Source organism: Rhododendron vialii, chromosome 9a (assembly GCF_030253575.1).
Source record: "Rhododendron vialii isolate Sample 1 chromosome 9a, ASM3025357v1".
Lineage (NCBI taxonomy): Eukaryota > Viridiplantae > Streptophyta > Magnoliopsida > Ericales > Ericaceae > Rhododendron > Rhododendron vialii.
Genome location: NC_080565.1, coordinates 36,043,682 through 36,068,176, shown reverse-complemented (window position 1 = coordinate 36,068,176; position 24,495 = coordinate 36,043,682). Strand labels below are relative to the sequence as shown.

At 39.2% G+C, this 24,495-nt stretch overlaps 3 protein-coding genes across 5 annotated transcripts; all 3 read left to right on the top strand.

Moving 5' to 3' along the window:
* The first annotated feature begins 4,334 nt into the window (after positions 1–4,334).
* On the top strand, positions 4,335–10,246 carry LOC131300155 (UDP-glycosyltransferase 76B1-like). Of its 2 annotated transcripts, none has more exons than XM_058325865.1 (2): positions 4,335–5,023; positions 9,092–10,246. In XM_058325865.1, exons 1-2 carry the CDS (start codon positions 4,465–4,467, stop codon positions 9,970–9,972), a joined length of 1,440 nt encoding a protein of 479 aa, XP_058181848.1. In that variant the 5' UTR covers positions 4,335–4,464; the 3' UTR covers positions 9,973–10,246. The 2 variants fall into 2 exon arrangements, with proteins under 2 accessions (XP_058181848.1, XP_058181849.1); XM_058325866.1 differs by lacking the exon at positions 4,335–5,023 and adding an exon at positions 7,654–8,390.
* A 453-nt stretch (positions 10,247–10,699) lies between these two features.
* LOC131300160 (UDP-glycosyltransferase 76B1-like) lies at positions 10,700–14,704 on the top strand. 2 transcript variants are annotated; one of them, XM_058325873.1, is made up of 2 exons: positions 10,700–11,218; positions 13,671–14,704. In XM_058325873.1, exons 1-2 carry the CDS (start codon positions 10,804–10,806, stop codon positions 14,549–14,551), a joined length of 1,296 nt encoding a protein of 431 aa, XP_058181856.1. In that variant the 5' UTR covers positions 10,700–10,803; the 3' UTR covers positions 14,552–14,704. The 2 variants fall into 2 exon arrangements, with proteins under 2 accessions (XP_058181856.1, XP_058181855.1); XM_058325872.1 differs by having other exon boundaries at positions 10,700–11,290.
* Positions 14,705–15,383: 679 nt separating this feature from the next.
* LOC131300169 (uncharacterized) lies at positions 15,384–23,198 on the top strand. Its single transcript, XM_058325884.1, has 7 exons — positions 15,384–15,785; positions 16,898–17,074; positions 17,183–17,332; positions 18,205–18,306; positions 18,392–18,462; positions 18,597–18,664; positions 22,487–23,198. The coding sequence occupies exons 1-7, from the start codon at positions 15,591–15,593 to the stop codon at positions 22,726–22,728; spliced, it is 1,005 nt and encodes a 334-aa protein (XP_058181867.1). The 5' UTR covers positions 15,384–15,590; the 3' UTR covers positions 22,729–23,198.
* The last annotated feature ends 1,297 nt before the right edge of the window (positions 23,199–24,495 follow it).

The following is a 24,495-nucleotide window of genomic DNA, read 5'->3' as shown; positions in this document are numbered from 1 at the left end:
GAGATCTCAATGAAATTTTTAATACGGTGTAAAAAAAATTAAAAATTTATTTTTTGTTTACATTATTTTTAGGTTTAAAAATATAAAATAAGTACTTATTTTTTAAAAAGGTGTTCTGGAACGGACTCTGAGTGATGGGTATCCACACCAACAAGGGCGGAACCAGAAATTTATTTCGCCCTGGGCTAACCAAAATTTATATATGTGAACCAAAAAGAAGGCAAACTCGTATATAAATATATAAATGTTTAAAAATAAACAAAACAAAAGTACAAAAGTGTTTTTCTTCCCTTTTTATTTGTTGTTCCATTAGAGTATGTACACCAAAGTAGCAAAAATAAAATATTAGCTATCATAGCAACCTAAAACCGAGAAAACCCACCTAAAGCAATTAGATAAAAGCTTAGATAAAATACATTTCGCTACAATACTGTAACGCCCCGATATTTTAAACGAATATCGGCAGCATAAAATATTATTTTTCGAAAAAAATTTCTTTAGTTAACCAAATAAACACGAAAGTATCAACATAGGGATTTCTTTATTTCAACTCAAATTGAAAATACAAAACTTTTATTCAAAGGTAAACATTGGTCTGACAAGTATTGAGCCGACTTTTCATGGAAGATACTGACTCAAAAAAAAAAATATTTAACCTTAATAAAATCTGGCAATTTATTGAAATAACTTCAGAGCGACTCTAGTCTTGATACAGATCCCAAGCATACTCGGTCTCCGCCCCTCGTATTCATCCTGTGTCAAACTGCTCCACCATTGAATCCTGCATACTCTGGCAAATTAATCGCCGAAGCAACCGATTTACCAGGATATAAACGTATCCGTGAGTGATAATTCACTCAGTAGAATAAGCCTAACCTTACCAACCCCTTACTTTACAACTAAGCAGATTTATCACAATTCATATGAAAATTTCATAATAGAACGACAAGCATTAAATAAATAAATCCATTAGCAAGCCTTTAATTTAATTTCTGTTGAATCTCACATTTCATAATCATACCTGCACCATAGAATCCATCACTTTTTCAAACTCAAAATTCCGTTGAACATATTTCAAACGTTCAGCTACCTTCAATATCACGGGGTATTAGTAGACTATCCACACAATTCTTGGTCCATCAGGCTACCCTCAAGGTCCTGCTAGGCTACCCTCAATACCTGAGGTCATATCAGGCTACCCCTGAGGTCCTGCTTGGCCACCCTCACAATTCTAGGTCCATCAGGCTGCCCTCAAGGTCCTGCTAGGCTACCCTCAATACCTGAGGTCCTGTCAGGCTACCCCTAAGGTCCTGCTTGGCCACCCTCACAATTCTAGGTCCATCAAGCTGCCCTCAAGGTCCTGCTAGGCTACCCTCAATAGCTAAGGTCCTGTCAGGCTACCCCTAAGGTCCTGCTTGGCCACCGTAGCTACACCGGGTCTTTCAGGCTACCCTCAAGGTCCTGCCAGGCTACCCTCAAGGTCCTGCCAGGCTACCCTCAATACCTGAGGTCCTGCTAGGCTACCCCAGAGGTCCTGCTAAACCCACAACTTTCATCTATTTTTCCTTTTTCATTAACCATAACAACGTCTACATAATTTCTCATTGAAATCACCAAACGAATCTAAGTCCGACTCAACAATACAACAATCATAAATCCATAATAACATAATCAGTAAACATGATATATTTTAATGGGAAAGCAAACATAGCAATTGGTACTGTGTGAGTAAGTAAAGCACGTAGAGTTTTATAATTGGGCCAATGCCCTTAATTTATTAAATAAATGAGAAATTTTATCAAACAAATAATTTAACTAATAATCCTTCATCATTCTATTTATTTATTATAAGAATCATATTCAATTAACACTAAACCAAGGCAACTCATTTATTTTCATTATCGTTCATATATAACACGTAAGTTAAAACCACTCAAACACATCTCTTGTGGCCAAAATTATAAATTCAAGAAGTCCAGGGGAATAACTGTAATAGTTTTGCCATTTTTTTACTTCCAGCGGGTGTGAACAGTGAACAGTGCATTCTCGGAAAAACTGGGTTTTATTCGTTCGATTCCAATTTCAATTATTTTTGATTCTAATCATAAAAACTAACATCATAGTACCTTAATATACTCAGGGAAGGTAGGGGAGGGATTATAATACCTTTAATCCGGACAAGGCGATTCGGTGAAGTCCGGTGGATTTTCGTTTGGTGGCGAAAGATTGATATTCTAGCAGCAACTTAGGGCTGGAATAACTTGACCAAACATCTGCCGTTTTGGATGATTCTTGTGTCTCTCGCGAAGATCTTGAAACGCTCTACGACTTTCATGAAGAAGTCTAAGCCCGAAAACCACTCTAAGTAGTAGAAAAATGGAAGTTTAGAAGGATCGCTAAATCTGCCTGGAAATCAGAATCCGAGAATTTTACATAACTTTGAATGGCGATAACTCTACCAATTCTTGACCGTTTTGGACGATTCTTGGGTCGAAATTGAAGCTCTCGACGCCCTCTACAACTTTCGTGAAGAAACTTAGGCCTAAAAACGACAGAAACTATGAGGAAACAGGCCGTGAATAGAGGGACGTGATATGGACGAAAATCGAATCCCTCTTTTCTTCTTTTTTTTTATTTTTGTAGAGGACTAGGAGTGTTGTATTGTGAGAGAGGAGAGAGGTATTTATAGAGGAGAAGTATAGGGGTGGTGGAATTCGGGAGGAGAGAGGGATATAGTTTCAATAGAATTCTAATTAGTGTTTAGATACGAAGGATAAGGGATGAATGTATATCTCTAAAGTATAATATGTTTCGAATACGATTTTTTTTTTTGTAATATCAAATATACACATAATAATGTAATTTAATTAATAAATCTAACTAATTATTGAATTAGTTTTAACATTTCAAATTTGTATTAAAAAAATAGGGCAAAATTCGGGTCGTTACAAATACTTCAGTATATATACTGACGACTGTTCATCAACAATTTCTTTTATATTAGTTTTCACTTTTCTCTCTTGATTTCTCTTATATTATTAAACAGTCTCAAAAAAATTAAGTGCTCCAATTTTTCGTTCGTTTGAATCATTTCAAGATCTTATTTTTTTGATTATATTATTCTAAATGGTTATAATTAATTTTAACCATATTTTTAAATATATAAACTCTCTAAAAAAATCAAGTACTCCATTTTTTTAATCCGTTTGAATCAGTGCGAATATCTTATTTTTCTGATCCTATTATTCTAAAAGGTCATAATTAATATTTGCATCTAGAGCTCTCATAATCAAGTATCTACCCTATAAAATTCCAAATAAAGAGCAGATACTTGATTACAAGAGCCTTAAAGACAAAAAATAATTATGACCATTTATGATAAAATGATCAAACAAATAAGATCTTAACGCCGTTCAAATGGATGGTGGATTGAGGGTAGGCTAAATGGGAGGATGGTGTGTTGGGCTAAATTCACTTGGATCGAAACTTTACACATAATTTATTATTTATTTTTAATTCTTCGGAATTGCACCTGGGCTATAGCCTAGTGGAGCCTAAGGCCCCATTCCAGAAACATTCTTAAAAAATAAGCAGTTTATTTCACATTTTCAAACTCAAAAATAAAGTAAATGAAAATTAATTTTCAATTTTTTTTGCATCGTATAAAAGATCTCATCGAGATCTTCCAAACAAGATCTATATTGCATATTTTTAGATTTCAATAAGACAATAATTTTTGAGCTTGAAATTGCATTCTTAAAAAATAAGGATTTATTTTGGTTTCCGGAACGGAGCCTAAGAGCATCCGCAATGGGAATAATCAAAATCAATAATCAAAATGTGTCACGTCAGCATTTGATTATCCATTTAGTTCATAATCAAACTTAACAAACTTTACCTCCACATTGGTTATTTTTGCATCCCTATAAAAAAGCCCCACACACGCAATGCACCTTTGTCCAATTACAAGCGAGTTCTAATCACGCACCCGACCACACCAAATTATTCTTCTCGATGAGACGATTCCAGTGTGGGGTGTTTTTTAATTTTTTAGTTTTGAATTTGGTTATTGAGTTTGATTATTGAGTTTTGGTTATTGGTAAAAGTTGTTAAGTTTGGTTATGGAATAGGTGGAATTTGATTATTTGCTAAAAGACTTGTAATTTTACTTATTACAATGTGATGTGTTTTTTTAACATTATTGTTAAGTTTGCTTACCCATATCAATTTGCTTATTACAATATAGATGCTCTAAGTGTAATACCGCCCTTGGACACCAAGTCCACTTTGGTGTGCTGATTGGATAGAAATGAGAGGAGTGGAGCCACTCCATGGCCCCAAAAGTCTACACTTTTGACATAATTAAAGCTCTCAACGTACGCTAAATAAACATTTCCGAACATCAAAATAGACTTCCAAATGGCCCGCAAAGTGATTACTTGAGAGTATCCCTCGCCCTTATATATGTCCTTTACTCTGCAGGCGATTAGTAAAATAAAAAAACTTAGGCCCCTCTGTTTAGAGAAACAAGCTCCAATGGAGGAACAAAAACAAACCCAGAAGCCTCAAACCAACAACCGCCGTGTAGTACTGTTTCCAGTCCCTTTACAAGGCCACATAAACCCCATGCTTCAACTAGCCAGCATCCTCCACTCCAGAGGCTTTTCCATCACGATCATCCACACCCACTTCAACTCCCCCTCCAAATCCAAGCACCCTCACTTCACCTTCCTCCCCATCTCCGACGGGGTTTCGCCAACCGGGACCTCGGGGGAAGACATTGTCTCTTTCCTCGCTCTGCTCAACTCCGACTGTGTAGCCCCGTTTCGGGACTGTTTGGCTGGATTATTAGAAGATGGCCCGATTGCATGCTTGATAACTGATGCTGGTTGGCACTTTTCGCAATCTGTTGCTGATGGGATTGGGATTCCGAGGATTGTTTTGAGGACTAGTAGTGTTTCTTCTTTTCTAGTTTATACTGCCTTGCCCATGCTGCGGGAAAAGGGTTATCTCCCCAAACAAGGTTTTTTCTTTATCTGTCTCTAGCTTCGAATTACCTTTGTCATTTTCCCTAAGTTGATTTCCTTGTCTTTCTCGCAATCTTTTTCAACTTCGGTATGGGTATTTATATTTTTCTCATCCTCGGGACGAATGAGGAATTTTAAGGCTCCGTTCCAGAACACCTTCTTAAAAAATAAGTACTTATTTCACATTTTCAAACTCAAAAATAATATAAATGAAAAAAAAATTTTCAATTTTTTTTTCACCATATAAAAGATCTCAATGAGATCTATCAAATAAGATCCATATTGATCGGAAAATTATTTACGTAAACACATAATTTTTAAGCTTGAAATTGCCTTCGTAAAAAATAAGTACTTATTTCCGTTTCCGGAACGAGGCCTAAATATTAAAACACACTATAAGGCTCCGTTCCGGAAATCTTCTTAAAAAATAAGTACTTATTTTGCCACTTCTAATTCAAAAATAAGAAGAGGCATTCCACAAAATCCTTCTTAAAAAGTTCATTTCACATTTTCAAGCTCAAAAATAATGTAAATGAAAAAAAAAATTCAATTTTTTTTGCACCGTATTAAAGATCTCAATGAGATCTATCTAACAAGATCCATAGTTGTAGGAAAATTATTTGCGTAAACACATGATTTTTGAGCTTGAAGTTGCCTTATAGAAAAAATAAGACTGTTGCTATGATAATGGGCGCTGGCGGAGGGAAATCGTACCCACGGCTTCGCTGGGCCGTCTCCGGCCACCGAACGGCCGATCCGAGCCGTCCAAAAATTCTAAAAAAAAAAACCGAGGGGGCTCGCGCGTGAATCAATGGCATCCGAGGTGTGTAGGGTGCTTGATCCGAGCACCTCTCTTTTCCGTGCATTTTTTAGAATTTTTGGACGGCTCGGATCGGCCGTCCGGTGGCCGGAGACGGCCCGGCGCGGCCGCTGGTATGATTTCCCTCCCGGCGCCCATTGGTACCTATATAAATTCTACCAAAATAATTACCACCCTTTATATTTTCCGGAACAACCCTTCTTATTCAACAAAAAATAAGTTCTTAATTCCTTTCTGGAACACAGCCTAAGTCTAACTTTCAATGCTAAAATAATTTTCTATCAAGGTCTTCTTTGTGATCCTGGAACATGAGTTGTTTTTTCAAAACTGTTTATGTTAATGTAAAATTTTGTTTTGCGTGAAAAACTTCTATCATGTGTGCAGAATACAAAGGCTTTTACATACTAAAATTTTGATATTAACAAAAAATGTTTCAAAACAGTAATAAGAAATGTGAAAAGGCTTCATTGTTGGGATTTAGCACAAGTTGGATGACACCCACAAAACACACATGTTGAGATCCAATGCTAAATATAAGTATTATCACAAAAAAAAACAAGAGTAACACGGGAGATTTACGTGGTTGGCCAAAAAATCAGGTTACTCCACGGTGCGAGATACTCCACTGTATGAACACTAGAAAAATTACAATAATTGTGGGACACAAAAAAAATATCAAACCCGACTCCGATGCCTTGGCCCTGAAGTTATACAAACTTCCCCGCTCACACGGTGTCCATGGCCCCCGCTTATTAGTACTCCGTATTTTTATTTTCCCTTGCATCTCCATCTCTATCAAGCAATCTCTCAGTGGGGCAAATTTAATACTGACCTCAAGTTTTCTCAAGCCGGCCCCAATCGGTGCATTTGGTTTGGGACTGGCAGAAAAAAGACAAAGTCGTGTATAGGAAAGAGAAATGGGGTGAATTTTCTTTATTTTTTAATACTAATTTGGAGCCATGTGGTTTCTAATGGGAATCTGCTTTTTATATACGGGACGGTTCCAGAGACATTCAAAAAAATATCTAAAAAAATATCTCATAGTTTTCGATCAAATTTTGATGATCCGAGCCGCTCAATATGATCAGAACGTGATTTTAAGGGTACCCGCGAGAAATCAGCAAAAAAAATGACCGGAAAGGGCTTGATCCGAACAGTTTCAAATAGTTTTTTATTGAACGGTTCAAATAAAAACTGCTTAAATCAAGCATTTTTCGGTCATTTTTTTTGCTACTTTCTCACGAGCATCCTTAAAATCACATTCTGCACACATTGAACGGTTCGGATCATAAAAATTTGATCGAAAACTATGAGATTGAGATTTGAGGTATTTTTTTGGGTGTTCCTTGAACCGTCTCGTTTTACATAATATCATATTCTTCTTTTCGTGAAAAAAAAAAATCTAATCTACTCTATTCTGAGAGATTGGAGATGGGGTGAGTGAGGTTTGAACTTTCATCAAATGCACGAGTATAAAGTGCTTACCGTTGAGCTACCACTCCACTTGCAAATCATATGTCTTTGTCTTCCTGATTCTTCCTTTTTCTTTTTCTATTATCGGTTCATGATTCTTCCTCACCTTTGCATACTTGCGTGTAATACCAATACTTTGTTACGAAAAGTCAGACTCTTGTGGGAGTGTTATTTGTGGGGTATGGATAATGCTATAGCGTCTATCTTTACGGTGTCTCATTTATGTCTCTTATAGTTTTCAGTTATGCCCTTTGTGGTTTCATATTATACAACACACGGATCCACACATAACATAACATAGAATGTATACATGACATAACCGAAAATCACAATAAGCATAAAAGAAACACCGTAAGGATAGACATCATAGCGTTTGCCGTGATCAAATTGTTGATTGATAACTGATTGGCATAATTTTTAACATAATTAAAGTTCTCAAGGAACTCTAAATAAACATTTCGAAACATCAAAATAGACTTCCGAAAGGCCCGCGAAGCGATTACTTAAGAGTATCCCTCGCCCTTATATACTCGTCTTGTAAAACAAGAAAACTTGGCCCCTCTGTTTCAAGAAACAAGCTCCAATGGAGGAACAAGAACAAACCCAAAAGCCTCAAGCCAACAACCGCCGTTTAGTATTGTTTCCAATCCCTGCACAAGGCCACATAAACCCAATGCTTCAACTGGCAAACATCCTCCACTCCAGAGGCTTTTCCATCACAATCATCCACACTCACTTCAACTCCCCCGCCAAATCCAAACACCCTCACTTCACCTTCCTCCCCATCTCCGACGGGCTTTCGCCAACCGAGGCCCCAATGGGAAATATTCTCTCTTTCCTCACTCTGCTCAACTCCAACTGTGTCGCCCCGTTTCGGGACTGTTCGGCTGGATTACTAGCAGATGGCCCGATTGCTTGCTTGATAACTGATGCTATTTGGCACTTTTCGCAATCGGTTGCTGATGGGTTTGGGATTTCGAGGATTGTTTTGAGGACTAGTAGTGTTTCTTCTTTTCTGGTTTATGCTGCCTTTCCAACGCTGCAGGAAATGGGTGATCTCCCCAAACAAGGTCTGGGTTTGTTGAGCTCTGTCTTTCTTTCTCTGTCTCTCTGGCTTTGAATTACTTTTCATTTTTCCTTGCATGAATTTGAGTTTCTGATTTGGTTAGTGAACAGCACTAAAAGTCTTAAACTATGTTTGCAATTGTTTTTTTTATTTATCCGTTCATGTTTTTCGTATTTTCGTGACAGAAGCATAGAACATCATCTGAGAGCAATTTTCAGAAACTTATGATTGGTGTTTTCTAAAAAAAAATGTGTTATTTTGAATACAAAGTTATGAAAACATATAGTTCGCCGAATCGCCAAACAAATTTACTTGTGCTCTATGGAAAATAAAAGCAGAAAGCGAAGATTATAGTTCACCAATGCCTCACACGCTTATAATGCGCGTGTTTCACACTTGGCGTTAAAATGAACGGGAATGGGTCAATCTGCTCAATTTTATGAACCACGGATAAGTTATGTGCTCACTTTTAAACCATAAGGGTATCCGCACATGGCCTGAACCCCCTGACTTTGCCCTTTAACATAACACTTCTTTTTCCTTCAAATATGTCCCAATATAGATGCGTCCATAGCCATCCTGTGGGGCTTACACATGCATTGAATAACTCCAGAAACATTTATATCCAAATATGAAATATGTATCCGGACATCTCTCAGTCGATAACATTGCTCCTCATTTATTCTGGATTTTTTTTATCTACAGATTCCCAACTAGAATCACCAGTGCCAGAGTTAGCACCACTCCATGTCAAAGACCTTCCCTCAATCACAAAAAATGACTCCAAAAACTTATACAAGCTACTCAGCAACATGGTGGAACAATCCAAGGCCTCCTCAGGCCTAATTTGGAACACTTTTTCGGAACTCGAAGAATCTGCACTGATCCAATTACGCGAACAATTCCCCATCCCAAATTTTCCAATTGGCCCGTTCCACAAGTCCTCTCCTGCCTCGTCAAGTAGCCTACTAACCGAAGATAGGAGTTCCATATCCTGGCTAAATACCCAAAAACCGAAATCAGTATTATACGTGAGTTTCGGAAGTATTGCTGATATGGGTGGAAACGAGTTCCTGGAAATGGCATGGGGGTTAGCCAACAGCATGCAGCCCTTTTTGTGGGTGGTTCGACCGGGAATGATCCGTGGATCAGAGTGGCGCGAGGCGTTGCCAGGTGGGTTCATGGAGAAAGTTGGGAACAACGGATGTATCGTCAAGTGGGCCCCGCAACAAGAAGTGCTAGCTCATTTTGCTGTAGGAGGGTTTTGGACTCACAACGGATGGAACTCGACGTTGGAGAGTATATGCGAAGGAGTGCCGATGATATGTTCGCCTTGTTTCGGGGATCAGCTGGTGAATGCAAAGTATGTGAGTGATGTTTGGGGGATTGGGTTGAGGTTTGATAAAGGGGTGGAGAGAGGAGAAGTGGAGAGAGGGATTAGGAGAGTGATGTTGGAGAGAGAAGGGGAGGAGATGAGAGATAGGATTTTGTGCTTGAAGGAGAAAGTGGATGCCTGTCTCAAAAAAGGGGGATCTTCAGATCAGTACTTGGAACAATTAATAACTCACATTTTGTCTTTCCAGTAGGAATAATATTTTCCGGGAAACAGTAGGAGTAATATTGGTCTTCTGTTTGTGGGATTTTTATTTTCTGACGGCCAGTGCTATCTAGGCTAGTTTGCGCACTTCACAGTCCGATCAAAGACGGGCCTTTCGCCCTGGAACTTTTAATGTTTTGATGATTATGTGGCTATTTTTGTTTTTTGAGTTTTGTGTTATGGCTGCCAATTGTTGGTCTAGCCATTGAGATTAGTGAGATTAAATATGTGCATTTAAATGTGAGTCCTGTGACAGTTATATAGGTGGAGATGCTCATTAGTAATTTTCTTTTCCCTTACATAGTATCCCGCAGCACCAAAGGGTGCTGTGGCTGCTGCCCCATCTCTCTACATCTCCATCTCTACCTAAAAAGAAACAAAAAGCAAAAAATCTTCAATAGAGGCTACGCATGGGCTGCCAACAAAGTCTTCCATGGATGCTGAAGAAGTTCTTAATCCAGAGGGAAAACAAAATCAAAGGAAAGCAAATGAGATAGAGAGAATCGGAGAGAGAGAAAGTGTTCTCATTTTTATTCACTAAATTGTTTTCTCGATGATTACAAAGTAGAATCCCCTTGGCTCTTATAGCTTTCCCTAAACAACTCAGCTAATCTTCCCACTAATTACAACAACCCAATTACTAGTCTAACTAATCACAATGACGTGGCAGCTGAGAACCAATTGTACACGTGGCAGACTTCTCCTTTACAGATGCCAATTGAGGTCATCCATGACTTCAATTTAACCCATCTCTATCAACCAATCTCTCAGTGGGGGAAAACAAAAAACTTGGCTCCTCTGTTTCAAGAAATAAGCTCCAATGGAGGAACAAAAACAAACCCAAAAGCCTCAAGCCAACAACGGCCGTTTAGTACTGTTTCCAACCCCTGCACAAGGCCACATAAACCCCATGCTTCAGCTAGCAAACATCCTCCACTCCAGAGGCTTTTCCATCACACTCATCCACACCCACTTCAACTCTCCCGCCCAATCCAACGACCGTCACTTCACCTTCCTCCCCATCTCCGACAGGCTTTCGCTAACCGAGGCCTCGATGGAAAATCTCCTCTCTTTCCCCGCTCTGCTCAGCTCCAACTGTGCCGCCCCGTTTCGGGACTGTTTGGCTGGATTACTAGCAGATGGGCCGATTGCTTGCTTGATAACTGATGCTATTTGGCACTTTTCGCAATCCGTTGCTGATGGGTTTGGGATCCCGAGGATTGTTTTGAGGACTGGTAGTGTTTCTTCTTTTCTGGTTTATGCTGCCTTGCCAATGCTGCGGGAAAAGGGTTATTTCCCCAAACAAGGTGTGGGTTTATTGATCTCTGTATTTCTTTCTCTGTCTCTCTAGCTGTGAATTACTCTTCATTTTTCCTTGCCAATCATACGGAGTTGCCAATTTGCTTGAATTTGAGTTTCTGGTTTGGCTAGTGAACAGCACTAAACTTATGATTGGTGTTTTCTAAATAAATGAGGCGATTAAAAAATTCTACTGGCAAGGCTTATTTTATAAGTAACCTGGAGTGCCAAAGCGTGCGTACTATCCACCTGGAGTGCCAAAGCGTGCGTAGTGCGTACTATCCCCGCTATTGCAAATCTGAGTTCTTAATAAATCCAATTTCCTGTAGTCAAATTGCTACTCCTATTTATCTAGTCACTCTTCAGAGAAGGGGATCCTATAATATACCAGCGCACTGCGGGGTTGTTGTCAATCTTGATAGGACTCTTCGAGATCTTATTATCATGATTTGAACGGTTCGTTTTATGGATGCTTCTGAAAATTGTATTTTGAACTAAAAATTAGAAGCGTTATAAATTGACTACATCTGTTTAAAAAATGGACGATCGGTACGTGCAACGGACTGCAGAACAAAATTTTCTCAACTATGTGGTTGTCAATGTTCACTATTTCTTTCTACAATAAAAATGCTCAACGACCTCTGTAAAATCAACAATATTGATCAAAATGATGAGATCTTGGTTAATCAAAAAGAGTGTAAATTCTATCCACCTTAGGTGGAAATTTCAAGTTTTCCACCACCACTAATTGTGGGTCCCACCATACATATATTGTAGTAATCTAAACCGTTCATCTTGTAGGGCTCGCAGAGTTGTTCGTCTTCACAAAAAATCAATTTTATCGGACATTGATAGATATATAAAAAATCAAAGTTTGGTTTAAAAAATTGACCGTAGAAATATAATTTAATTACCTAACGATATCCGATAAATATGATTTTTTGTGTCAATGTATTATTCTACAGACCCTATAAAATGAACAGTTCAAATTACTAAAAAAAATTCACGGTGAAACCCACAATGCATGGTGAAAACCATGGAGTTTCCAACTCGATCAAAAAATGATGAGATCTTGAATGGGAGCCACAAGTCAGCCATCAAAGTCGCATTCGGTGTGGAATTGGCTGGAAAAAGGTTCGTTGCCAAGATTTTTATGTCCAAAAGGGGGACTGTGTACGACAAAGTCATGAATGGATAAGAAAAGGGAGTGAATTTTCTGAACTTCAGATTGGTGCTGTGCAATGAGTTGTACAGTATCGTACCGTGTACTTTTGAGCCGTCGGATCATACATCTGATAGCTCGAATCTCATCTCGGCAACTAAAATATTAATTTGAAGCTATGTGGTTTCTAAGTGGAGTCTGCATTTTTATTTTTATTTTTGGGGGGAGTAAGTAAATCTGCAAATTTATTACTACTATTATCTTTGTCTGCATTCTTCCTACCTTCATATATTTTCCTGTAACATCATTAATCTACCCCTTCGGCCCAAATTGCTTGTTCCTTTTGGAAAATCGTGAATTTTGCGTGTAAAAAATAACATGTTTATGAGATCTTTTTTGAAAAAAATTTACGCCAATTTTTTCTTTTCAATGAGATTTTGAAATTGGTGTAAAAATTCATGCTTATACATAATTTTTTGAGTGCAAATGCAAAGTTTTCCAAGAAGGACAAGCAATTTGGGACGGAGAAAGTAATACTCTAGATAATAGACAGCCAATGCAGAGCAAAACTTTATTCTGAGGTTGTTTCTCAGAGATTCAATTGTTTCTCAGAGATTCAATTGTTTCTTGTTTCATTTATTCTCCAAGGCAAATGATTTTAACTTGTTAGAATTTGTTCCACATTGGTTATTTATCATCTCCAAAACTAGTATATGAGCCTTTGCGGTCTCTCCAGTCATTGCCAACTGATTTTTGAGGTGGATGCTTTAACATAATATTAGAGCTAGGTTATCGGAGGCCTTTCCCCTTTTGTTTTTTTGCGCCATAGTTGCACTTTGTTTCGTTGTAATCCGTATGTTCTGGACCCTTTGTTGACCTCTCTTGTGTGTCTGTGCAAGTCAAGAGTCGCACGTGCGGAAGAGTGTTAGAATTTGTCTCACATCGGTTAATTATCACCTCAAAAACTAATATATGATCCTGAATGGTCTCTCCCCTTATTGCCAATTGGTTTTGATGTGGATAATTTAACATAACACTTTTTTTTCCTTCAAATATCTCCGAATATATGTGTCCATAGGCATCCGATGAAGTTAATTCTTACACACATCGTGTGGGGCTTACACATGCATCAAATGACTCCAAAAACATTTGTATCCAAATATGTATCTCGACATCTTTGTCAATAACATTGCTCTTCATTCATTCTGGTTTCTTTTTATCTACAGATTCCCAACTAGAATCACCAGTGCCAGAGGTAGCACCACTCCAAGTCAAAGACCTTCCCTCAATCACAAAAAATGACTCCGAAAACTTATACAAGCTACTCAGCAACATGGTGCAACAAACCAAGGCCTCCTCAGGCCTAATTTGGAACACTTTTTTGGAACTTGAAGAATCTGCACTAATCCAATCACGCGAAAAATTCCCGGTCCCAAATTTTCCAATCGGCCCGTTTCACAAGTCCTCTCTTGCCTCATCGAGTAGCCTACTAACCGAAGATAGGAGTTCCATATCCTGGCTAAATACCCAAAAACCGAAATCCGTGTTATACGTGAGTTTTGGAAGTATTGTTGATATGGGTGGAAACGAGTTCCTGGAAATGGCATGGGGTTTAGCCAACAGCATGCAGCCCTTTTTGTGGGTGGTTCGACCGGGAATGATCCGCGGTTCAGAGTGGCTTGAGGCGTTGCCAGGTGGGCTCATGGAGAAAGTTGGGAACAACGGATGTATCGTCAAGTGGGCCCCGCAACAAGAAGTGCTAGCTCATTTTGCTGTAGGAGGGTTTTGGACTCACAACGGGTGGAACTCAACGTTGGAGAGTATATGCGAAGGAGTGCCGATGATATGTTCGCCTTGTTTCGGGGATCAACTGGTGAATGCAAAGTATGTGAGTGATGTTTGGGGGATTGGGTTGAGGTTTGATAAAGGGGTGGAGAGAGGAGAAGTGGAGAGAGGAATTAGGAGAGTGATGTTGGAGAAAGATGGGGAGGAGATGAGAGAGAAGATTTTGTGCTTGAAGGAGAAAGTGGATGGCTGTCTCAAGGAAGGGGGATCTTCATATCAGTACTTGGAACAATTAATTACTCACATCTTGTCTTTCCAGTAAGAGTAATATTGGTCTTCTATTTGTGGGATTTTTTTCCTGACAGTGAGGTGTCAGGGTTAATTTGCACACTTCTACTAGTTTCTTTCCGGTCAAAGGCAGGCCTTTCCCCTTGGAACTTTTAATCCTTTAATGGTTATGTGGCTGTTCTTTTAAGTTTTGTGTTCTGGCTGCCAAGCTGGTGTAGCCATCCATTGAGATTAGTGAGATTGAAAATGCGAAACCGTCTGTTTCGAAGTGTAATTGCCAAAACAAATATGTGCATTTTAAATGTGAGTCCGGTGACTCTCACTCCCCTTCACAAACTTTCGCCTCATCCCCCGCCTCACATTTCACATTCGTCAACTGCCTTCACTGAACTCCGTCGGGACTTAAGCCACGCTTTCACTATAGTTTTTTGGCTTCCGTTGACTTGTTCAGACTAAACTAATTTTTTTTTTTTTTTTGTCAAAAGTCAAGTTATTTCTTCTAAACTTTTTATAACTTCTAATTTACTGGAAACAACTTAATTACAAAAAGTTTGTAGGAGTTGTTCACAATTTCGAGCTTATCGAACATGCCCCTTGCGACGGAGTCCACGATGTGGTAACAAATAAATATTTCTTTCCTGAGTTACGGATTAAGTCGTAACATTTTAGGTCAGTTACTTATGATCGGAGTCGCTACGCGGTTTAATTCAACACTCCTTTCTTTTGGCTTTTGTATAAGAAAGGGAAAAAGCTGGCCGTTGAACCTCAACATCAACTCGACGAATATTCCAAACCTACATAAATAAGATATTCCGTGATTAGTTCAGATCCCGTGATTTCCCTAACCACAGTAGAAAAACATTCCATCACAATCAACACATCCATCACAACCGCCAATTCCCATCAATCATCAGCATCGCCAAATCTAACGGTCTTAAACTCACACTCACCCCTCACGCCGCACGTTGTCCGTTTCTCGTTACGTCGCCGTTTCGTCTCGGCTGTTTCTTCTCCGTCCACAGCACGCACAGAGACAGAGAGAGAGAGCGAGAGAGAGAATAGAGAGGGAGTATATGCAGACGGAGGCTAGGGTACGGGAGATGGCTCTCAATTCGGGCCATGGAGGCGTCGTCGTGGTGGCGCAGCAGAAGAGGTCGTTGCAGCAATCGCAAATCGGAACAGTTTCGCAGCTCCTCGCCGGAGGCGTCGCCGGCGCCGTCAGCAAGACCTGCACGGCGCCGCTCGCTCGCCTCACTATCCTTTTCCAGGTAGGGGTGATAAACAAGCGGAGCAGGTAGTTGTTCAAGCTTAATTTGAAAACGTAACAAGGTTCAAAATAGTACCTGGTTTGCTTTGTTAATAAGACGAGCGGAACTCAAACGAGCTTTAGCCTATTCAGATGTTGAGTAGCTTGAGTTCTATATAAATTATAAGGCAAACGAGCCGAGTAATGATTTGTTCGAGCTCCGTTTGAATGGTTATTGAATTTTGATTTGTTTATTATCAAACTGATCATAAACGAGATTTTTATAATTTCCGATTGACTGGGAAAAAAATAAACGATCTTTTTATGAGCGGACACGAGCTCAAACTCAGAGTCGCTTGGTTCGTTTACCATTCCTATTCCCAGGTTAATTTTTTCCTAGATACCTATTTTGGTTCAGTTTGCAGAGTATTTTTCGTTATGGTTTCAGCATCATTTCCTAACAAGATATTTCACATTCTCGGCAAATCGTACCCCTTGAAGCATGAACATGTTGTAGAAACTGATTCTGAATGAATCAACTTAACAATGACCATGTTTTGTTGGCTCTATAATCCAGAGAAACGAAATGATTGATAACAGTTGATACAGAAACACGAACCGTATACTGAGTCACACAGCATATCCTTAAAACAGATTTGCCGCCTACCGAAAGGTGTTAAGGTTGAATAGGCGTCTACCAGGATAATCCAGCTATAACCACATGGAACACCACCATGAGTAGCCTTGGCAAATTGAACTTTGTCTGCATCTCTCACTCAAGAACTAAATCAGATTTGTAGAGTATGAAGTCTGAAAACTGTGTGTCAAAACTGGGTACGGGATGCTCCTTATATAGCCAAAAGGAGACCCTTGAAGTGCTGCCTGGAATTGAACACGAGCCTTGAATAGCAGAATTGATTAGGGGGAAAACTCTTGCCATGAATATAGGGAAGTAAAGAGACCGGGGAAAGCCAAAGGCCTTGGAAGGCCCAAGGTCTCCCAAGTTCATCCACACCACCCAAAATTCCAACCGCAGTATTTTGAGGCAGTTAAATGAGCATTTGGACTTGTAAATGAGGATGTGCTTGGATAAATTTCATTTGTTTTACCGATGATATCATCTTGTTTCTGCAGGTGCAAGGCATGCACTCTGATGTCGTCATGCTGAGAAAGGCTAGCATTTTGCACGAGGCTTCACGCATTGTTAGGGAAGAAGGATTTAGGGCCTTCTGGAAAGGAAATCTTGTTACAATTGCTCATCGTCTGCCTTACTCTTCTATCAGCTTTTATGCATTTGAACGCTACAAGAATGTTGGTACATACGTTCTATGATGATTTTCTATGTAGTTCAAATTGTGTTGGTAGAATATTCTCGTATCTGGTTCGTTGTTTGATCTTTTGCATCTTCTCATCTTACAGCTGTTACAAAACGTTTTGGTGATTGAAAATCAAAGAGAAAATGTTGGCGTAGACGTTTTCATACGCCTTGTAGGTGGTGGTTTGGCTGGGGTTACTGCTGCATCCGTTACATACCCATTGGATCTTGTAAGGACACGTCTTGCAGCACAGGTAAGAATTGATAGACGTTTTGCTAGTTTAGTTCATTTATCATTTTCTAGCTTGTAAGTTTGTCAATGCTTTATTTGTCATCCGTTGGAGCACACCTCTCCAGCTATCCCAGAAATGATTATTTAGTGGTTTATTCTCAAGTTGAGGATAAGTTACTACTAGCATGTGCCATGAAGGAAGAATAAAGTTGCCATACCTTCTTTTTTTTAATCAGCAAAAGAAATTTCGTATATCGATAAAAGTATAAAATCTTTACAATATAGAAAAAAAATTTCCTTACTTAGACTTAGAGCAGTCTCCTGCCTTGTCTTTTTAGCTTTTCTGTTACTTAGCTTGGAAACGGGAAGCAATCTATTCCTGTCTTTGCGTCAAAGATCAGGTGTTGTCGTCCAGTACGCAGAATGAAATATTTCTCTGTCATTCAGTGATCGGTGGTAATATGATGCTAATTATGTGTCAAAGAATCAAAAGAGCACATCTAAAGGCACTATAGTGGCACAAATAGAAGAAACTTTGACTTGGCAGAGAAACCACTGTTGGTTTATGGACTTATTTCTGTATGAGTTCCAGGTGCTTCGTAATGCAGGAAGGCCTGCTAGTGAATTTGTTTTTAAACTCCACCTACTAACCTTGAGATTGTGGGTTCAAACCTCAGGGCAACCACTTTATGCAGATATTGCCAAAGGTTACGCTTGCACCCAATATACTGCCATCCCCCAATATGGGATACTATACTAGATTTTCTTCTGTGTTGTGCCTCTAAAGGTCAACAGCCTGATTTCTGGTCGCATACTTCCAAGTGTTACTATGATTTTCACATGGTCTGTTTTCCTTGTGCATGTTTTCTTGATCATTTAGTTTTTAATTCACAGACAAATGTCACCTACTATAGAGGTATATGGCATGCTCTACGCACTATAACAAGGGAAGAAAGTGCCTCTGGCCTCTACAAGGGACTTGGGGCAACATTATTGGTAAAGTTTCTTTTGTTGTTGTTAGAATCCAAGTGTGCTTGATAATCATGTTTTGTGTAATTAACTGCCGTTTTGAACAATACAGGGTGTCGGGCCTAATTTAGCAATCAGCTTTTCGGTTTATGACAGCTTGAGATCTTATTGGAAATCACAGAGGTAATACCTCATAAATTAAGGATTTGAAATTGCCTTCTAATATATCTGTCGAGTGCTTTATGTGTTGTGTTTTCTTTGTCCATTATCTAAGTTTGCATGGTGAAATGATTCATAATTCATTTTGTTGACCTTAGGCCTGATGACTCCACTATCCTTGTCAGCCTTGCCTGTGGCAGCGTTTCAGGCATAGCATCGTCAACAGGTGAGTGATCTGAAACCTTCAACAAAAGGCCCTAAAATTTTTAAGAGAGTTCACTTTTGGAGTTGCTCTCTGAAACCATTTCAATTTTCGATCGAACCAATGGAAATGTGTTGGCGTTTGCTCCTCGCATAGCAGTGTTTTCCACTATATTCGTCCAGTATAGGTCAATGTTTGTAGCAATGTTACAGTGTTCTTGTCTCATTTTCCTTGCTGTATTAGTTGTCCGAAAGTACGTAAAGGAAATAGTGTTTCTATAATTTCTTCGCCATTGTTCTGTTCTGGAAATTGAACTGAGAATGCTATTAACTCCACATTACAGGGTAGTAGAGTTTTTTGCGATGCTAATGGCTGGAATTTCGATTCTATTTTACCCTCACATTTTACCCTCACAATGCAGCTTATATCGATTAAATTGCTACTAACAGGGAACCATAATTTTTGGAAGTTCCTTTAAAGTTGTTTGTCTTGAGTTTATAAATGATATCTATTTTAGTTCTTCTCATTCAGCCTTCCTCACCTTCAGTAGGGAACTACAATCAAGCTCTTCAGTAGACTTTTTATTTGAATTCTATTATTAAGCAAAACTAATAGTGATGGAAAGAAGTTAATGCCTGTAGCTTGTCTTCAATGCTTTTGATGCAGAGAAGCAGGTTGAGATGCAGGCTTTGCACTAAGCATCTAACAGAGTGAAACCTAGAGCCAGAGACCCCGAAGAGAAGTCAATTTTTGTCTGATATATGAGGATCTTTTGTAAGGAAGCCGACAAAATGATATCTTTTGTTTTTGTCTTTTGCTAACTGACTATATGTTATATGTAAAAATCTGACTTCGATGAACTTTACCTGTCCTAAGTGAGAACTCGGCTTTCAGAACCATGTAGTGTGCTCTAACATAGGATGGCATATTCTCAGGCGATCCTATACAGTTCTCTCAGTTAGCAGGCCTGAGAGTGTACTATTCGAGGTACGCTTCTCAATTATGCTTCCTTTCCCATCCCTTGCCGGTGATACTGGGACCTTTTAAGTTTCACAGGTGATTTATGGGTAACTGAAGCTTTGTTTCATGTCATCTATGGGTTAGTCACTGTACCAGGTCTACCGCAAAGCCCTCTTCTTTCTTTCGTTTTTTCTCCTTGGCAGATCATATGTCAAGGATACTTGGCTTCAGGAGAAGGAAGGTTTTCTTCTTCTTTTTTGCTAAGTAGGAGAAGGAAGTTATTGTTAGAGAGGAATTACTGAAGTTGATTAAGAGGCTTCAAACGAGTCTGTGGATATAACTGAAACTAGTATCTACAAATCATTTTCAGAAACTATTAAAGATCAAAACAAAGAGGTTGTGGCTCTAGCCTCTTATCTGTTCAAGGTTCAGAGTTTTCTTACATCCTTATTTGATTTCATATTGAGATTTTCATCCAAGAGTTTTCCATAGCAGAGCCATAAGGTTCCATTGTTTTTTATTGTTTGCTTTATCATGAACTTTAAGACCTTATTATTCCTTTTCAGTTGGTTTTGAAATTCAGGAAAACTTGTTTTTGGGTTGATTAATCGACTTGGAGGTCAGGAGAAATAGTGGAACATTATTCATGAGCCATCCTCAAGTAGCTGGGAAAAAGGCTTAGTTGAGTCAACTTGATATGTGGGGGGCAAAAACATCTTTAGAAAATCTTATCAAACCAAAAAGCACTTTACTCTATTTGGTAAGAGGAATGAAATAGTGAGAGGAAGGTACTAACTGGGGGGATAGCAAGTTAGCGTTTGGGATAGGAAAAACTCCCCTGCATTGTTTTGTTGTGCAGGTAAGGAAGGAGGTAGGAAAAAGGGCGATTACTTCGGTGGCGTTCCAGATTGCCTTCTGTTTTCCAAAGTTCTTTTTTGGGTGATGAACAGTAATAAAAGGAAGGTTCATTCCACTTTTCCTTACAAAGTTCTTCTTTTTCAAAAAGATTATTGTCAAATTGACCATATTGCCCCTTGGACTTATCCAATTTCCCCAGACACCTGGCTTTCTCCCCTCCATCTTCTTCCACGCACAGACCAGAGCAGACTCCTTCTCTCTCTCTCTCTCTCTCTCTCTCTCTCTAGACATACATATCCCAAGAAAAGAGAAAACATTTCACCATAGTAGGAAAGTAACAAGAAAATGAAGGAGTTGTGGACCTCACTGGACTCCCTCATGGGCGTGTACGCCTTCTGCCAAACCATCCTCCCCCCTGAACTCCGATTCGCATTCCCCAAGCTCTTCGCCCGCCTCTTCAACTCCTTCTCTTCCCACTGCTACTTCGACATCACCGAGATCGAAGGCATCAACACCAGCGAGCTCTACAACGCCGCCCAGCTCTACCTCTCCTCCTCCGCTACCTCCATCTCCACCCCTTCCTCCTCCTCCCCCGACACCCGCTGCCTCAGCCTAGGAGATGAAAATGGGGCAAGGGCAGTACCGTGGAAGCCCTAGGAGATGAAAATGGGGCGAGGGCAGTTTTGTCATTTCACTTGGGAGGTTGTGGGGAACAGGGACCAAAACAACGTCGTTTCACTTGAAGAATTTTAAAAAATGGAAAGGCTCAGAGGTCTGGAACAAGCCTTCTTTTTGAGAAAAAAAAAAGGAACTTTAAACAAAAGTGGAACGGGGCCTTCATCCACCATGTACTGCCTAATAGTGGAAAGATTGTGTTAAGGGAAAATGTAACAAGTAGGCTCCTCTACTCTGGAAAAAAGGACATGGTTGGCTCTGAAGGAAACTTTTCCCTTCTCTTCTACTATGCCTTTCCCAACTCTCTAGTCTCCTCATTTTCTTCCTAGTACAGTAGTACTCTTCCTGAGTTTTTTTCTTTTTTTTGGTGTGGGGGGGGGGGGTGCGGGGGGGGTGCGGGGGTGGAGAATGTTGTTGACAAATTAACTCCAATGCAAAACTATGGAGAATGAGTTGATTTTGATATGGGATATCAAACTGACATGCTTCTATCATGGAAAACTAGACGTTTCCTCCAAGGCTCCGACTCTTTGAATAGCATTTGAAGGACAAGCACTACAGAACACTACATGTATCCGAGTCGTCAGTAAAGCTTGAACTCTGTGTATTGCGGTGGCATGCTCTATGTTGTGCCAGTGTGACTTGCATCTCTGAGGCAGGAATAACTTAACTTCAAGGAAGATGCATGGTATTGCTGCTATGTGTGTGTGTGTGTCGGAGTATTTTGGGTGAATTGGACTGTTAAATACTGATTCAGTTGTCTGCAGATTTGTGTTGTCGATTCTATATTCCTTCGTGATGCTAACTAAGCCAACAATATGTTGTTGACTCCATTCAGATTCCTAAGTTTGGAGCATTCTAGTTTGTCATTCTTCCACAAATAGGCATCCCAACCTAAATAAATTGACAGACCAGAGACTGTTATCTCAGCTTTTACATTAACATAGCCTATGTTGGATTGTTCAGGCTATATAAGCCAAGCCGACCCTTGGGAATTGTCACCGCCTTGTTGTCGGATTTAGCAGAAGCATTTTGCTTGTTAATGTGCAATTTTGTGTAAGATTGGACATCGCTGTTCTCATTTCTCCTGGTAGCTGCCTGTAGTTAACGTTGCATTCATACCCTCTCTAATTCTGTGTTTATAATTTTTCGTCTCAGAGTAGTGTGTGATTCACTTTTGACATGAAATTCGTACTTACTCTAATACCAGGTTTTACGGGCATAAAATTCATCTTGAAAAAACGAAATGTCAAGATAATTTCTTTTCAGAATACATGTAAAGTCTTGCATATACTTTCTCGGATATTCATTCATGTGCACTTCCTCTCAATTTTCTGCTTATATAAAATGCAGCAACATTCCCGCTGGACCTCGTGAGGCGGAGGATGCAGTTGGAAGGAGCAGGAGGCCGGGCTCGCATATACACCACTGGCCTTTTCGGTACATTTGGGTATATTATCAGGGCTGAAGGCCTTCGCGGATTGTATAGAGGGATTTTGCCTGAATACTTCAAGGTGGTGCCAAGTATTGGTATAGTTTTCATGACTTACGAGAAAATGAAGCAGCTTTTGTCAGATATTCCCGCCAATGGCTAGTATCCGCCACGCCTTTGAAGATCAACATTTTGGCTGACAATTGGTGGAATCTGTTTTTAACTAAGTTACACCTTTGAAGATCGTTCTTGGCGGTCTCTTGGTGGGATCTGTTTTTAACCAGCTAGTTGAAAGATAAACTTATTACATTCCGTTTTTGGCTATGGCATGGTGGTTACTGGTTAGTCTTTGTGACTGCTGCTGGAAACCCTATTTTTCCATGTATAGATATGGCACAAAAGGAGGAACACCGTGACTCGCATCGCAAATGTATTGAAAAACATTGGTCATCACATGCTTGTGTTGACATTAACAGCTTTGATTATACTTTTGTCTTCTTTGTGTTTCGGTTTGCGACTAGAGTTTCTTGCTGACTTTTAGGTCTCCGTTTGGATCTTGAATTCATGAACGTGTTTTTGAAGGAAAAGAAATGAAGTCTCCGGCCAGTGCCTATAATTGATTTGTAACTGAAATTGTGTCGTTCGACTCGGTGCTTATATGTAATTTGTGTAACTTCTTCGTTCAGCTTCGTAGAATGCTTGGCAGTTTTTATTCCAAGTTGGTTAATCCGATCAGGCCATTGACGGTCGAAAGAGGAGCTTGAGGATTCAAAGAAGTCCTCGTGAAAGAATCGCTCGAAGCTAGAATGATCTTTATCGTACTCTGACCAAACAGCGTATTACTAATCCCATGAATGTACCGATTGTCTTATACTATTTCGGAGACTTCTCATACTATTTATGCTTCATCCTAATCTTATTTTTTCTAACCCTCCTCAGATTTTGTTCCGATGTCAAACGTAACTTGTTTTGAATTTGAAACTCATTAGTTGAATTGCCCTCTTGGAAAATCCTATTTGTTTTTCTAGTCCTCCTTTTCATTCTCCTTAAAGAAAAAAAAAATATGTTTGGGGTCAATGGTGGTTGTTGAAGGGAGCAAAAGGCTGACGAAAAACAATTAGGTACTCCCATGTCACCATCACACAGTGTTCTAATTTTCTTTTAGTAATCATAATTTTGTAGTAATTTTTATAAATAAGAGAGATAATAGAGGACCCAGTTCACTCAATTATTCGCCATTATGTTTCAGTTTTGGGTCGTTGTGAGTCCTGATCCAAATGGTTCATCTTGTACGCCTCATTGAGAAATTTGGTTATGCTAAAGTTAAAATGATCAAGCATCAGTATGTATGTAGCACGTACATCAACAATTCAGTAACGTGATTTCCTTTCTGAAATTAATTAACTTGTAGTTACAGATATTGATATTCGTTCAATCTAATTTTTTAAAGAATATGAACAGCTTGGATCACACTTCAGTCGGATGAGGTCTCAAAATAATTTAGAACTGGTCCATAATGGAGAATAATTGACTTTTTTTGTTTTTGGAATCGGGAGAATTATTGACTCAACTAACAATAATCTGTTGACACATATAATATGCACACAGATCGCGAACAAATTTTTGTGTGGGGTTCACTACGGGTTCCACACGAAAAATCCAAGTCGTTCATTAAATGTAAAACAGTTTTTTAAGTGCTTTCGTGAAAATCAGCTCAATCCAATACCTATAGATGCTCGATTTAATCATCTAACTCTTCATTATCCTAAAATTCGAATAAAAAGTTAAATAATTGGATCGAGCACCTATAGATATCAAATTAAGCTGATTTTTCACGAAGACCCTTAAAAACATATTTTACATTTAGGCTCCGTTCCAGAACCAAAAAAAAATTCTTATTTTTTAAGAAGGTAATTTCAAGCTTAAAAAT

What these genes read in the sequence shown, in the direction of transcription:
- LOC131300155 (XM_058325865.1), top strand. Translation starts at nt 4,465, where the DNA reads ATGTCCTTTACTCTGCAGGCGATTAGTAAAATAAAAAAACTTAGGCCC. An exon ending in GGGTTATCTCCCCAAACAAG is followed by an intron (nt 5,024 to 9,091) that starts GTTTTTTCTTTA and finishes TTTTATCTACAG; the next exon opens with ATTCCCAACTAGAATCACCA.
- LOC131300160 (XM_058325872.1), top strand. Translation starts at nt 10,804, where the DNA reads ATGGAGGAACAAAAACAAACCCAAAAGCCTCAAGCCAACAACGGCCGT. An exon ending in GGGTTATTTCCCCAAACAAG is followed by an intron (nt 11,291 to 13,670) that starts GTGTGGGTTTAT and finishes TTTTATCTACAG; the next exon opens with ATTCCCAACTAGAATCACCA.
- LOC131300169 (XM_058325884.1), top strand. Translation starts at nt 15,591, where the DNA reads ATGCAGACGGAGGCTAGGGTACGGGAGATGGCTCTCAATTCGGGCCAT. An exon ending in GACTTGGGGCAACATTATTG is followed by an intron (nt 18,307 to 18,391) that starts GTAAAGTTTCTT and finishes TGAACAATACAG; the next exon opens with GGTGTCGGGCCTAATTTAGC. An exon ending in TCTTATTGGAAATCACAGAG is followed by an intron (nt 18,463 to 18,596) that starts GTAATACCTCAT and finishes TGTTGACCTTAG; the next exon opens with GCCTGATGACTCCACTATCC.